The sequence below is a fragment of the Halyomorpha halys genome, unplaced genomic scaffold (assembly GCF_000696795.3).
Source record: "Halyomorpha halys isolate HHAL.00 unplaced genomic scaffold, Hhal_1.1 Scaffold177.1, whole genome shotgun sequence".
NCBI classification, from domain to species: Eukaryota; Metazoa; Arthropoda; class Insecta; order Hemiptera; family Pentatomidae; genus Halyomorpha; species Halyomorpha halys.
Window position 1 is genome coordinate 66,192 of NW_027114700.1, and position 13,723 is coordinate 79,914.

The window sequence follows — 13,723 nt, forward strand, 5'->3', positions numbered from 1 at the left end:
TGATATTTTCGATTCTTTTCACCTGATAGATAAAGAAGATTAAACACTTAACATAGCAATTAGTACATTTGATGAGTGTTTTGTTCCTAATAAATGTATTACATATCTCCGACATTTATTTCTTATCAGAAAGCAAGAGAGGGGAGGAACCTTACGAACAATGTAGGGCCAAATTAAGTTCAACTTGTGAATTGGCCACGCTATCGTACAGTTTGGGAAGAGATTTATTTATATATTAAGTTAGAAAGGAGATAGTAATTAGGAAATAGTATAGATTAGTTAGAGAAGAAAGTAGATAGTAGAAAAACTTTAGAGCTGTGTAAAGTGCATACAACCGTCAATTAACAGGTAATTAAAACTTATCCCAAAGAGGTTATGAATGCCTTATTTAAAAGTAATCATTCAAGTAAGTCGGGCATTGCTGCTTATACAAATATTAAAGCAGATAAATTCGTGTATGTTGTGGATGCTGTCACCTTCGTTTGCAAAGTTGTGTTCAAAATAGGAGAAGGAAATCTAATTCGCTGTAGCTTGTCGTAGTATGAAGAAATTAGATCAATTAGAAGAAGGTTATAATGGAATTGATGAACAAGACGTAATAAACAGCGTGTCACTGGAAATATTAGACTCAAGATTGGAATTTGGTAAAGAATAGAACAAAACTCAATTAAATATAAAAGGATCTAAGGTCACGTTGAAGATTGACACCGTAACCAAATGCAATGTTATGGGTATGGTTCAATTGAAAAAAAAACTTGGTTTAGGCACCAGAAACGTACTTCACTACAGTTTTACATGTTTTTCTAATATTATTATAGCAGTATTAGGAATGATTGGTCTTAATTGATTTGTAACAAAATATAGCATAGGTTGGTATTTTGCCATTCCTTATAATTAAGCGAATATTTTAGGCCAGAGAGCCAGAGAAAAAATGGGATAGATTAGATGAATTGATACCGCTATTGATTGGAACACTATTCCTGCTCAGTATCCTGAATGATTTGATGGTGGCATTGGCTGTGTATCACAAATAATTAAAATTGAAAGAAATACAGAAATTGCTGTGGTAATATCTCCAATACGCAGAATTACATATTCATTAATGCCTCAAATAAAATCGGAATTGAATAGGATGAAAAAGTCAGATATAATTGCAAATATAACGAACCGATGGAATGGGTGAATTAAGTGGTAATAGTCTTAAAAAAAGACTAATGAATAAGGTTAATATTATATCCACGGCTATTAAATAATGCCATAAAACGACCTCTCGAGCAATATCCAGAGAGCAACGTTTCATTGCAATTTTGATGCTGAATTAGGGTTTTGGAGGATTCGCCTCGACGAGTTAGTTCAAAATTGTACTTTTTTGTAGCACCATGAGGAAGATACTGGTTGAAACGGTTTGGCATCTTTTCATGAAGTAACTAGCGAAATTTTTTAGAGGAATGACAAATGTGATTACTTTCGAAGATGATATCTTACTTTGGGCAGACGACAATGCGAAAATGTATAACGTATCGCTCTTGATTTTAGAACAAGCTAAAAATAATAGAATTAAATTAAATTTGGACAATTGTTTATTTATTGTTATGTTTAGGTTTTTATGTACAGACAACAACTTACTTTACTTTTTTGTATCGTACATTCAGTTCAATAAGAATGAGGATGGATGAAGAGAATGCGAAAGCTATTCAAGAATTCAAGACGCCTGTCAATAAGAAATCACTGCAAAGGATCTGAAGAATGTTCAATTATGTATCTAAATTTAATCCCAATTATGCTGTCTAGGTGACGCCTCTCAGGGAAGCATTACGAGAAGATAATGAGTTCGTGTGGACTGAGCATGTTGATTCAACTTTTTATAATTTAAAGTTTAGATGCCAGTTCAGTGAGACTCGGTCCCGTATTAACTTAAGATGACTAACCGCTGGCTTATGCTTCCAACCCTCTGATAGAGGTTTGAAGTAGATATTCTCAATATGAGAAAGAATTACTAAGGACATGTTTCGGAGCGGAAAGATTCACACACTATACATTTGGCAAGGAAAACGTATTACTAGAAACAGACCACTAGCCGCTACTGAGTTTGTTTAAAAAATCGGTATATAAGGTTCCAGTTTGGCTATAGAGGATTCTTCTTAAGCTTCGGCCACATAAACTTAAGTTATATAAGCCTGGCCGTTTATTAGATCAGGAGGACACACTCTTAAGAGAAGTTTGAGCTTCAAGTTGTGATCGAATTGCGCAAGACATTTCAGAGATGTCGGACTCAGATTCAGAAATAACAATGATGAAAAGTTATGCAACTTAGGAACATTGAGGACTGTAGGGTTTTTTTTTTCACTTGAAGGACGAGCTCAATGTTATCGACGGCTGCTATTCCGGGGAGAGAACGGAATGATTTCCAAATTACTCACTTCAAAAATGTAAACTAAATTGCATTTAGGTCATCCATGGGTCACCAGAATAGAGCAGAGCGGAATCTACCGTACATTGTATCAATATTACACATGATATCAAGAACTTTTTTAAAAGTATCAGGAGTGAAAAGTCAAACTAAAAATGACATACAGAAAAGTACTACCCCTTTCACTGATGGAAGTGGGTTTTGACCTATTAGTATCCAACCTAAAGGAATATTTAGTAATTGTTGCTACCCTTTCTAATTTTCCTGAATTTTTACAGCTGGAAGATTTAACTAGAAATACTATAATAACTAGGATTATACTATAATATCAATATTCGCAAAGCATGGGATATCGGTAATGGACTGAGATTATTTCCTTGAGGAACACCACCGGACCATATTTCTTAAACATAATTTTATCTACTTCACGATAGTACTGTTAGATTTTCATTACCTTGAATGGTTTTTGAATGATTGCTAATTTGTTCAGCAAAAACACAAAATACCTATTTACTCCTATCCTGTTGTAAATCAGCCATAGTTTATAAGAACTATTTTGTAGCTTTTGAGAATTACGATTAGCTCTGAAAATATTACCGAGTATTAGTGAGATACCTTGTCTATGTATGTATCTAGTTATCACTAAGTGTTTAAACTTATTTAATTGGGAGGGAAAAGGATAATAGAGAGATAATAAAAAAAACAACACATGCTACACCATGAGTTTATATTTATAAATGATTCTACTTATATTTTTATCTTCAACATTGGCCTTTGTCACCCATTCAGCATTTATTTAATAATCATTAGATTAGGTTATCTCCTATATCGTGATTGTTTCATATAAGTATTAACTCTTATCAGTATTAAGTATTAACTCTAATAAAGTTTGAGAAATGATATATTTTTAATTATTGGTTAAGACTTATCGTTGAAATTTTAATAATTTCAGTGGAAGGATACATTTTTGATTCATAATAGACCTTACATTTAAAATAAGGATTGAATGAATAAAAGAATTTATTATAATTAATTTTATTTTATTGTAAACATTTTAGGATTTTATTATACCAATGGGTAGCTTGCCTTTGTAGCTATGCCGCAATTGTTTTTCTTGTTTCTAGTCATTTTGATATAGCCACTGATACCCCAATCCTCACCCCAGGAGTTCTTCACCAGCCAGTAGTCTTTGCCGTTATCTGAACCGTAACCTACTGCAAGGACACCGTGGTCAAGTTCTGTAGTGCTGCAGTCCTCCTCGTAGTAGATTCCTGTTAGCCATAGAAATAACATAAAATAGTCGTGAATACATTGGAATATCGAATGAATTTCTTAAGTCTTTTTGTAACTAGCCTGAATCATAAAGCTGGAAATCAAATGAGCTTGCGTCGATGGCCACAGATATAGGTCCAACGTTGGCTACTGCTGATTGCAGATCTGACTCGCTTCCACTCTGGACATCTTTGTATCCAGTGATGGTGGCTCCAATATTTGCCTTCTTATATTTACATGTTGAGCTGTCCTGGAATATCAAGAAATTAACTTGATGTATTATAATAAAATTAAAATAAATAAGCTCCAGTAAAGGAAATGTATATATACCTCGCCTTTGTATGGATAGGACGCTTCAGTGTCGATTCCATTATTTTTCACGACGTACTCAAATGCCTGATCCATCCAGCCACCGTTACACGATTCGTTTCCTTCTGCTGTGGAGCAGTCCATCAAGTTCTGTTCACTGAGAGATACCAGTTAGCCAGTTTTCAAGAAATGTTGACCTTCGATGGAACCAGTCTGTGGGTAACGAAATAGAAATTTTCAAACAATTTTAAATGGAAAATATTCTGGAAATATGTGTGTTACAAAAATAATGTAATGACTCACACTAGAGAACGCCCAGCAGGAACCACACTGCCCTTGATTTTTGATACCTGTGACTGCTCCTTTCTGCCTCCAATCTACACTGCTCGGCAAGTTCTCGTTCGCAGGGGGAACGTAAAGTTCTCCGGCCTGTTTTTTCTCTCCTTTATAACCTTTCATGAACTTACTGAACTCTGTGGCCGTCTAAAAACAATAAAACAATTGCCAGTCATAAGGATATTGACGATATAATAATAATGGTAATGTTAAATAAATACTTAATGCTAACCATATCGGCGAATTTATTTACTCCTAGTTTGTAAGTCTTGATTCCGTTGGCGTGCAAATCATTATGTTTTGCTATACGGTGCTTATTATCAAAATAAATATTCTTCCTCAACTGGTCCTCTTCCTTCGTAGCGTAGCTTTTTCCATATTTGATCTAATTCAACAGATAAATTAATGTTAAGGTAATGATGTGAACGATTCGGAAAATTATCTATTTATCATAGTAATAAATCGATATTAATAAGCGTTCGCTATCCCGACAGATTACCTTGTAAGCGTTCCATTCTTCGTCCTCACTTTGATCAAAAGGTAAGGAAAGCGCCGATAGCGCCAGGGTCAATGTGAAACAAAGTACAAATGCTAACTTCATCGTGAAACTGAAATTGTTTTTCTGAATTAAAGAATTATATTAGATTTATCCAAAAACATTATGGAACGATATTTATCTATTAAAAATAGCCACTTTGCATAATGTAACACTTTCCATTATTATAGAAAATCTTTCAAGATTCTTACCTTTCGTAAATGAAGATTTCTCTATCTGGTAGGTGATGGTAGTATGGTTTTCCTTCAGTCTCAGGCAGTATTTATACTTGGTTCAGATTATCTTGTTTGTTGTCAGTTGTGACATGTTTTAATTTTATAAAGATTGATTATAAGTATGTGATCCGATACTTGTGTACTTTTTCTTAAACAAAACGTTAAAAAAATTTGTGTAAGTATAAACTCGTTTCCGTTATCAGATATTTATTTTAATAATTCATTGTTCAGGGAGAAAAAATGTAAAGGATTAGCCAGAGCTATCCAGGAAGTGATTGTAAATCTTTATTTATTTATGTGTAAAAAATATATTTTGATAAACAAAAAATAATGCTTTCTGATACTTCCCGTGGAAGGCTAATTAATATATTTCTTAGTTTAATTCTATTTAAAATTATCTTATATGGATCGTTAAAAATATAATGGATTATTTTGAGTTATTTTTGGTTTGTAGGAAGCAAGATGAGATTGTGAGTAGTGAAAAACAAAAAATTGTTTTACTTGTTTTATATAACTTCTAGTTATATTTAAGTCAACACTAATGTCTCACATGAATCTCACTATCTGCTTATTACTAAATCAAACAAATAAAAAAATTTAATTCTATATTTCATTATACTGAACACAAAATCTTCACCATCTGCATACGATAGGTTTTGTTAACATTATTTTCTAGGAAGTAAGGATTAAGATGTTTTCTTGCTTCGTTGCTACAGATTTTTTGATTTAACATTGTATGTGAACGATAAATCTCATATAATTTCGAAATCTGTGTTCAAAATAACTGACTATTCTCAACTAATTAGATATATACTTTCATTAACAGAAATGTTGAGAAAGTATAAAGAACATTTATGCCTATCAATTTTCAGCAAGCAACGCGGGTGTTTAATGAAAACAAAACTGAATAACTAAGATAAAGTACTATTGTCTTAGATGTTTCAATACGTGACATTTGTTTCCCCTTCTTGGTTTTGGAGATAGATTTATGAAATATACGAAGTTTGAACACACTGGGGGAAAAAGCTGTGACAACATAAAACCAATCAGGATTGTAGTAAAAGGAATTTGTTTTCATTTTCTATCCAGATATTATCGTAGAGAAGGTGTGCCTTGATGCAAAAAAAAAAAAGTCATTAATGAAAACATTTATACAGTGTAACATAAAAAACCATGGGACATGCCTAGGAAGTGAGAATTGACGTGGTTTACAATTTTGAACTAGGCACTTGATCAACCCTTTGTCCTCATATAGAAACTCACTATCATGACTTTCAGCGTTAAATTATGTCATTGGGAAGATACATTGCAAAGAAATAGTTTTATGATAGGTAGTAAAATAGCAATTGGTTATGCTGATGCTTTGATATTGCTAAATTTAAATTTATAAACCATTAAATTAAAAATAACCTGTGAATAACTGATGAATTGCAGTTAAAAGTCTTAGAACATAATAGATTTATAATAGTAAGATGTTTATGGAAATCTACGTTCATATAACAGGAAATACGTTTTAATACTTATTTACAATTAGAGAAAGGCTCTGTTTTATTTTCAAATTTCAACAGTTATGAAAAAGAAAAAGCTAAAAATTTTCATTAAAAATGGTAATCCGAAACTGTTAAAATTGGTGAATAATATAGCAGTATATGTTTTGAACCGAGCGAGGAATACTTTTAACAAAGAAAGGGTGATAAGCGGCAGTTGTGTGATATACGCACCGTACTGCATTATTTCAACTTCGTGTAACTTGAACGTAAATATTCACAAGTTTTAAATGTCGATCTCAAAACCGAGGCACACATTTAAAAATCAAAAGTGCACTAGGTCTCAATGGAAACTACTTCATCTATTTATTCTGACTCTCTCCAATTTTAATCGGGCCTGCTAAAACTGATCGCTCACGAATATTCTTATCATAATTGAAATACTTGTAGTTTGACAGGACTTAAATGAACAGTTTTTAAAATAGCTTTGAGGCCCCGATAGGTGAGCTATTTGGGACGAAATTCCCAGTGTGCTTTGTTTTGACGGCAGTGGGTTCGAACCCTATCTGGGTCAGACAAAATTTATTTCACGACGTTCCCGAGAAATGAACCTTGCATTAGGGATGGGATATCGAAAGCAAAATATCGATATTGATATAGGTTTGCAATATCGATATCAATATTATATCAGAACTAAAATATCGATATCGAAAATTTAATGAATTAAAGTAATAATAATTATAAAATGATAAGATAGCATGTCATACGAAAACTTATTTTATGTCATACCTAATCAAAATATATAAGAAACTCTTAATAACGATGAAGCGAAGCAACTATATCATAAACATAACAAATATAAACTAAAATATAATTGTTTAAATTGTAGAGAACTGTATAGAAAATATAAAAATGGAATATCGATATTTTATTTTGATAATTACATATTTATTTCAATTATTTGTATTGTTGAGATATCGATAAAGAATATTAGTAACAATATTCCGATATTATTTTATCAAAATATCGATATTTTATATAAATTGACTATATTAAATAGAACTTTTAAAATAGGAATATCGATATTTTATTTTGATAATTACATATTTATTTCATTTACTTAAATTACATATTTATAATTGAGTTGCTTGCCTACCTTCTACGCCACAACCCCTGATGAAGACCTGAAACTCAGGTCGAAACGTCGGCATAAAATAAATAAATATGGTTTTGTTTATTAATGTTGTTCTTTGCTGACCGCACCCCCCGACAAACTTCTCCAAACATATTTATTTCAATTATTTGAATTGTTGAAATATCGATAAAGAATATTAGCAACAATATTCTGATATTAGTTTAGAGAAATATCGATATTTTGTTTAAGAAGAAGAGAAAATTGTATAGAAAATTAAAAATGGAATATCGATATGTTATTCTGATAATTACATATTTATTTCGAAATATTGATATTTTGTTTAAAATGACTAGAAAAATTAAAAATGGAATATCGATATTTTTTTTGATAATTACATATTTATTTCGATATTTTGTATTGTTGTAATATCGATATGGAATATTAGAAATAATATTCCGTTATTATTTATGGAATATCGATATTTTATTTGATTATTACATATTTATTTCGATATTTTGTATTGTTGTAATATCAATATAGAATATTAGCAACAATATCCCGATATTATTTTATCGAAATATCGATATTTTGTTTAAAAAGAGAAGAAAATTGAAAAATAGAATATCGATATTTTATTTTGATAATTACATATTTATTTCGATATTTGTATTATTGTAATATCAATATCGAAAATTAGTAACAATATTCCGATATTATATTATTGATATATCAATATTTTGTTTTAACCGACAAGAAAATTGAAAGAAATTTTAATATAGGAATATCGATATTTTATTTTGATAATTAGATATTTATTTAGTTATTGTTCATTATTATAATATAGACATCGAAAATTGGGAACAATATTCCCATATTAATTTATCGAAATATCAATATTTTGTTAAAAAAGGAGAGAAAATTAAAAAATGGAATATCGTTATTTTAATTTGATAATTACATATTTATTTCGAAATTTGAATTATTGTAATACCGATATGGAATATTATCAACAATATTCTGATATTTTTTTATAGAAATATTGTTATTTTTAGTTAATTTTCTAGTATTTTTAACAAAATATAGATATTTCAATAAAGTAATATCGGAATATTGTTGCTTATATTCTATATCGATATTACAACAATACAAAATATCGAAAGGAACATGTAATTATCAAAATAAAATATCGATATTCTATTTTTCAATTTTCTTGTCTTTTTAAACACAATATCGATATTTCGATAAAATTATATCGGAATATATTTGCAAATATTCGATATCGATATTACCAACGATGGAAAACATTAAAATATTATTGATATACCTTTGCGTAACATAAGTCTCTTAAATAACGTAAAGATATTAAAAAATGTCTATATTTATATTTGATTTCATATTTAAAATATCAAAATTTGTTATATCGATATTTCGATAAAGTAATATCGGGATATTACCCTCTAACCTTCGAAATCGATATTAATAACAATGTCAAATACCGATATGGATATTAAATTATAGAAACAATACGGAATTTTCGTTTTGAAATGTTATATAAAATATTCTTAATATTCTATTACATAATATCGATATTTCGATAAAATAATATCAAATATCTTTGCTAAACTTTAATATCGATATTAATAAGAATGTCAAATATCAATATGGATATTTAATTTTAGAAAGAAAACACTGATATTTCTGTTTAAACATTTCTAGTCTTTTTAAAAAATATCGATATTTCGATAAATTAATATCGAAATATCTGTGCTAAATTTCAATATCATTATTAATAAAAATGTCAAATATCGAAATGGGTATTCAATTACCGAAACAATATATCGATATTTCTTTTTAAACATTCCCATTTTTTTTAAACAAAATATCGATATTTCGATAAAATAATACCGGAATATTGCTGCTAAACTTCAATATCGATATTTAATTACAGAAACAAAATATTGATATTTCTTTGTAAAGATTTCCAGTCTTTTTAAACAAAATATAGATATTTCAATAAAATAATATCGAAATATTGTTGCTAACCTTAGATATCGATATTAATGTCAAATATGGATATGGATATTAAATTATAGTAACAATATATGGAATTTTCGTTTTGAAATGTTTTATAAAATATTTTTAATATTCTATTACAAAATATCGATATTTCGATAAAATAATATTGAAGTATTTTTACTAACCTTAATATCGATATTAATAAAAATTACAAATATCGATAATTACATGTTTATATTAAGATATTTAATAACAGAAACAAAACATCGATGTTTCTTTTTAAACATTCCTAGTCTGTTAAAATAAAATATCGATATTCCGATAAAATGATATCGGAATATTGTTGCTAACCTTAGAAATCGACATTAATAACAATATATCGATATGTATATTTAATTATTGAAACAAAATATCGATTTCTCAATAAGGTAATATTAAAAATTATTGCTGATTATAGATCGAATGGACTAATAAAACTAACTCGAATATTTCTTTTATTTACATCTATATTTTTCAGGTGACCTTTTTTTTTTTACAAACCGATAATCCGATATTATCGGAGGACAATATCAATATACATAATCAATATTATCGGTTACTTAATATCGATATCAAAATATCGGATATCGGAGACCAACTATCAAAATTTCGATAATATGGATATTATCGATATCGATATCCCATCCCTACCTCTCATTCCTATTCTGAGGATGAGTAGGTCCGCAGTGGAGGACATGAGCCATTGAAAAAAAAATAATAGAATAATTTAAAAACTAAAATCAAGAGGGGAAAAAAACAAAACAATACCTAATAGCTAAAATGTAAATAAATAATAAAAAAAAATGTTTGGAGGATACGTCGTTATGCAGCGCACTGTAGCAGTCCAATATATTTAGACAGTACTTCTAAATTTATCTTTCTTAGGACTGCATTTATTATCCATCATTAACTTAGTTGATATTGTTGTTATTCAAAGATATATTACCAATAATCAGAATTCTTAAAATTATGAAATATGCTAAATAAATTGACGACTCTTATTTTTTTTTTTTTAAAGGTTATATAATATCAGGTTATGATTAAATATAAATTACATAATTCCATAAATACAAACAGTAAAACTTAAATTAAACATTACTTCACATTACAACACTTTCTAACCGCAGACAGTGATATTTATTTTTTCCCATAAAACAATCAAAAATAATGATGGAAGAAATCCTTGATGGTTGAGGGTAAACCCAGAAAGATAATTTTTTTTTACGTTACGTTCCGGAATTGAAGAATACTCATAAATGAAGAACAACTCTTGAAACTGTGATCACTCCTCTATATGACAGCCGTCGGATTTTTTTATAACATACTCTTTGCTGTCATTTTTCTTAAGTGGTCTAATTGTATACGCAATGTAAAAAAAATAATAAATAATTCGATGATTCCCGCTTGTTCACGACACGGTATAGAAAATACGGAAGTCATACCAAATATTTATTTCGTGATCCCACTTCATGTACTCTCCTGAGTAAAAAAAACCCCGTCAAAACAATTACATTGAAAATTGTGTCTTTTGTCCTGATGTCGAGCTACGGAGTTGAGGTCTCCTTTACTCAAAATGCTTCGTCGTTTTTTTTTTAAACTTCAGAAAAATATAGTGATTACTTCTGAGTCAATAGAAATGCAAAGAATTCAGAAATGAAAATAAGGACTATTATCGCTTCCTTACCCTACTTGAGAGTTATGAAATAACGTTTTTGCTTATTGGGGCTATCAATTAATGCATGAAACTTTTCATTAATTGATAGATCCAAATTGCTTAAAAAGTTTCGTAAGCTTACAAAAAAAAAAATTAAATAATTAATTTGTATAACACAAGCCATATCATGGATTCTTTCCTTGGGATTTCGTCACAATTATTATTTTAGTTTTGGAAACAACTTTAAATTGAAATACAATATTGAACCATTGTATATGTGTTTTATATAAAATTAAAGAAAACATGTCTTTGAAACGATTTTTCAAACGTTTATGAATTCATTATCGTAGAGGAAGTAATTCAAAAACCCAACAACATTGAAGCAGTTTGGCATGCAGATCTGAATGTTTCGTCTACATCCAAAAAGTTGAATAGCACTACTAGATAAATAGGGATCAATGAATTCGTTAAGCGGAATAAAAACTGCATTGTGCACAGTGCTGCAATTTCATGTTGGTTTTGTTTCGCTAACTTTTATTAATTATATGCAGTAGGCCGCTTGTGGCCGAGGGAGCTAATGCGCTAACCTAATCAACCTCGAATGCTGCCGAAGAATCAGCAGACAGCTCTGTGTGTCTCATGGCTCCTTCAAATCAAGTACCCAACAGAGAGGGAAAAACCTTTTATTAGAAATGAATGGAATATGGTCCGGGTGCGGTAAAAAAAACTCAAATAGTAGATAATTATACTATTTTATTGTGCCAACGTTTCGCCGCGCGTTGCAGAGCTTCGTCAGGGCAAAAACAAAGTGTTTTTGACTGCCGTCAAAACAGCCCTGACGAAGCCCTGCAACGTGGGGCGAAACGTTGGCTCAATAAAATCGTATAATTATCTACTATTTGAGTTTTTTTTTCCGCACCCGGACCATATTCCATTCATCTATACACACGGTCAATCAATAATCTTCCTTTATTAGAAATGTTATGCTGCCCTAACTTCATTGGGTTGTCTCATACACAGCATACATATGACTAGTAAAGATCATTTTTTTTTTAATCCTGTTAATTTAAATAATTACAGCATAAAATCTTGCTAATTGTCAGATTATGAAAATGTTTGAATTATGTTTTAAAGTTATACCAGATTTTTTTTTATTTATCATTATTTCCCTTGCACATTTTAATTTATTTTATTATAGCTTTTTATTGTTCTTTAGTTTTTCAATTCTCTATTTTTTCCATCAAATATATAACAAAAAAAAAATTAAGTCAAAATTATATAAACATACTAATCAGAGTAAAAAAAAATTATTTAAACACACTTTAATTCATAGAGTAGGGTTCTTCCGAAGGTATCGATTCTTGAGGTAGCATGGAAGATAGTAAAATGTATTTTTAAAAAATTAATGAATCTTTTTTTTTTTTATCATAGTTATAAGTTTTTGTTTTATTAATAATTTAGGGAAATTATACACATTCAAAGCCTCAAATGGAATTAAATAAAGCATAAGTAAAAACTAATTATGTGTCGGGACATGTTGGTATTTCTGAAAAGGTTATGTATAGTACAAGAGCTGGAAAGAAAAAAAGACAGTTATTTCACCCCAATTTTTGATTACTTTAATGAAAACTAGGTATAATTACTAGTCAAAACTGATGAGTCTGCCAAGTATAGGTTGGGGGAATAAAAAATGGCGGCTGTTTCAAAACCTTAATTTTTCATTTGGAGCTCTATATCTCAAAAATTACCAACAACACTAGAGAATCTAAAAGAATGTTATTAGTAGTGGAGAGTAAATTTTCTGAAATATGAGCCCTAATAGAGCTATTTACGTCCAATAGTTCTCGAGATACAGCTTTTTAAAAAGCAACATTTCTTAAAAATCTACTGAAAGATTAGTAGTTAGTTAATTTATTTTGAGAAATTTATATCTCAGGAACTATGTGACGTATAAATGTCTCTAAGCACTCAAATTAAAGCTAGTTTAACGTACTATAAAGTAGTTGACCTTTACCTTTGTAAGAATAGTAGTTTTCATGATATTTCCTAAAATAAATTGATTTATAGTTGTTCAGACAATAAGTTTGAGTTTTGAAAAACTTTATTTCAGAAATCATAGGACGTACAGATGTCTTTCAGCACTCAAATTAATGCTAGTTAAATTTACTATAAAATAATTTATACTGTTTATCTTCGTAGGAGTATCAGTTTTTATGGTATTCGCATATGAGTATAAATTTGGCCACATAGTTCCTGAGAAATAGATTTTTCAAAATAAATTCACTAACTACTGA

The 13,723-nt window shown here is 29.5% G+C and overlaps 2 protein-coding genes across 2 annotated transcripts; both read right to left on the bottom strand.

The window, feature by feature from the left end:
- Positions 1-3,429: 3,429 nt before the first annotated feature.
- Positions 3,430-5,183, bottom strand: LOC106679116 (procathepsin L). Its single transcript, XM_014418073.1, has 7 exons — positions 5,075-5,183; positions 4,827-4,935; positions 4,560-4,712; positions 4,295-4,474; positions 4,013-4,204; positions 3,764-3,932; positions 3,430-3,681 (listed from the first exon to the last, which is right to left on the bottom strand). The coding sequence occupies exons 5-7, from the start codon at positions 4,133-4,135 to the stop codon at positions 3,476-3,478; spliced, it is 498 nt and encodes a 165-aa protein (XP_014273559.1). The 5' UTR covers positions 4,136-4,204; positions 4,295-4,474; positions 4,560-4,712; positions 4,827-4,935; positions 5,075-5,183; the 3' UTR covers positions 3,430-3,475.
- Positions 4,163-4,928, bottom strand: LOC136796863 (cathepsin L-like). The gene is made up of 4 exons (XM_067051846.1): positions 4,827-4,928; positions 4,560-4,712; positions 4,295-4,474; positions 4,163-4,204 (listed from the first exon to the last, which is right to left on the bottom strand). The coding sequence occupies exons 1-4, from the start codon at positions 4,926-4,928 to the stop codon at positions 4,163-4,165; spliced, it is 477 nt and encodes a 158-aa protein (XP_066907947.1).
- Positions 5,184-13,723: the final 8,540 nt, after the last annotated feature.

Bases quoted from the DNA above. Each gene is read 5' to 3' on its own strand.
- LOC106679116 (XM_014418073.1), bottom strand. From the start codon at position 4,135: ATGGACTGCTCCACAGCAGAAGGAAACGAATCGTGTAACGGTGGCTGG. The intron at 3,933-4,012 runs GTATATATACAT...TTGATATTCCAG, and splicing joins CCTATCCATACAAAGGCGAG to GACAGCTCAACATGTAAATA. The intron at 3,682-3,763 runs GCTAGTTACAAA...TATGGCTAACAG, and splicing joins TTTCCAGCTTTATGATTCAG to GAATCTACTACGAGGAGGAC.
- LOC136796863 (XM_067051846.1), bottom strand. From the start codon at position 4,928: ATGAAGTTAGCATTTGTACTTTGTTTCACATTGACCCTGGCGCTATCG. The intron at 4,713-4,826 runs GTAATCTGTCGG...CTGTTGAATTAG, and splicing joins AAGAATGGAACGCTTACAAG to ATCAAATATGGAAAAAGCTA. The intron at 4,475-4,559 runs GTTAGCATTAAG...TATTGTTTTTAG, and splicing joins TAAATAAATTCGCCGATATG to ACGGCCACAGAGTTCAGTAA.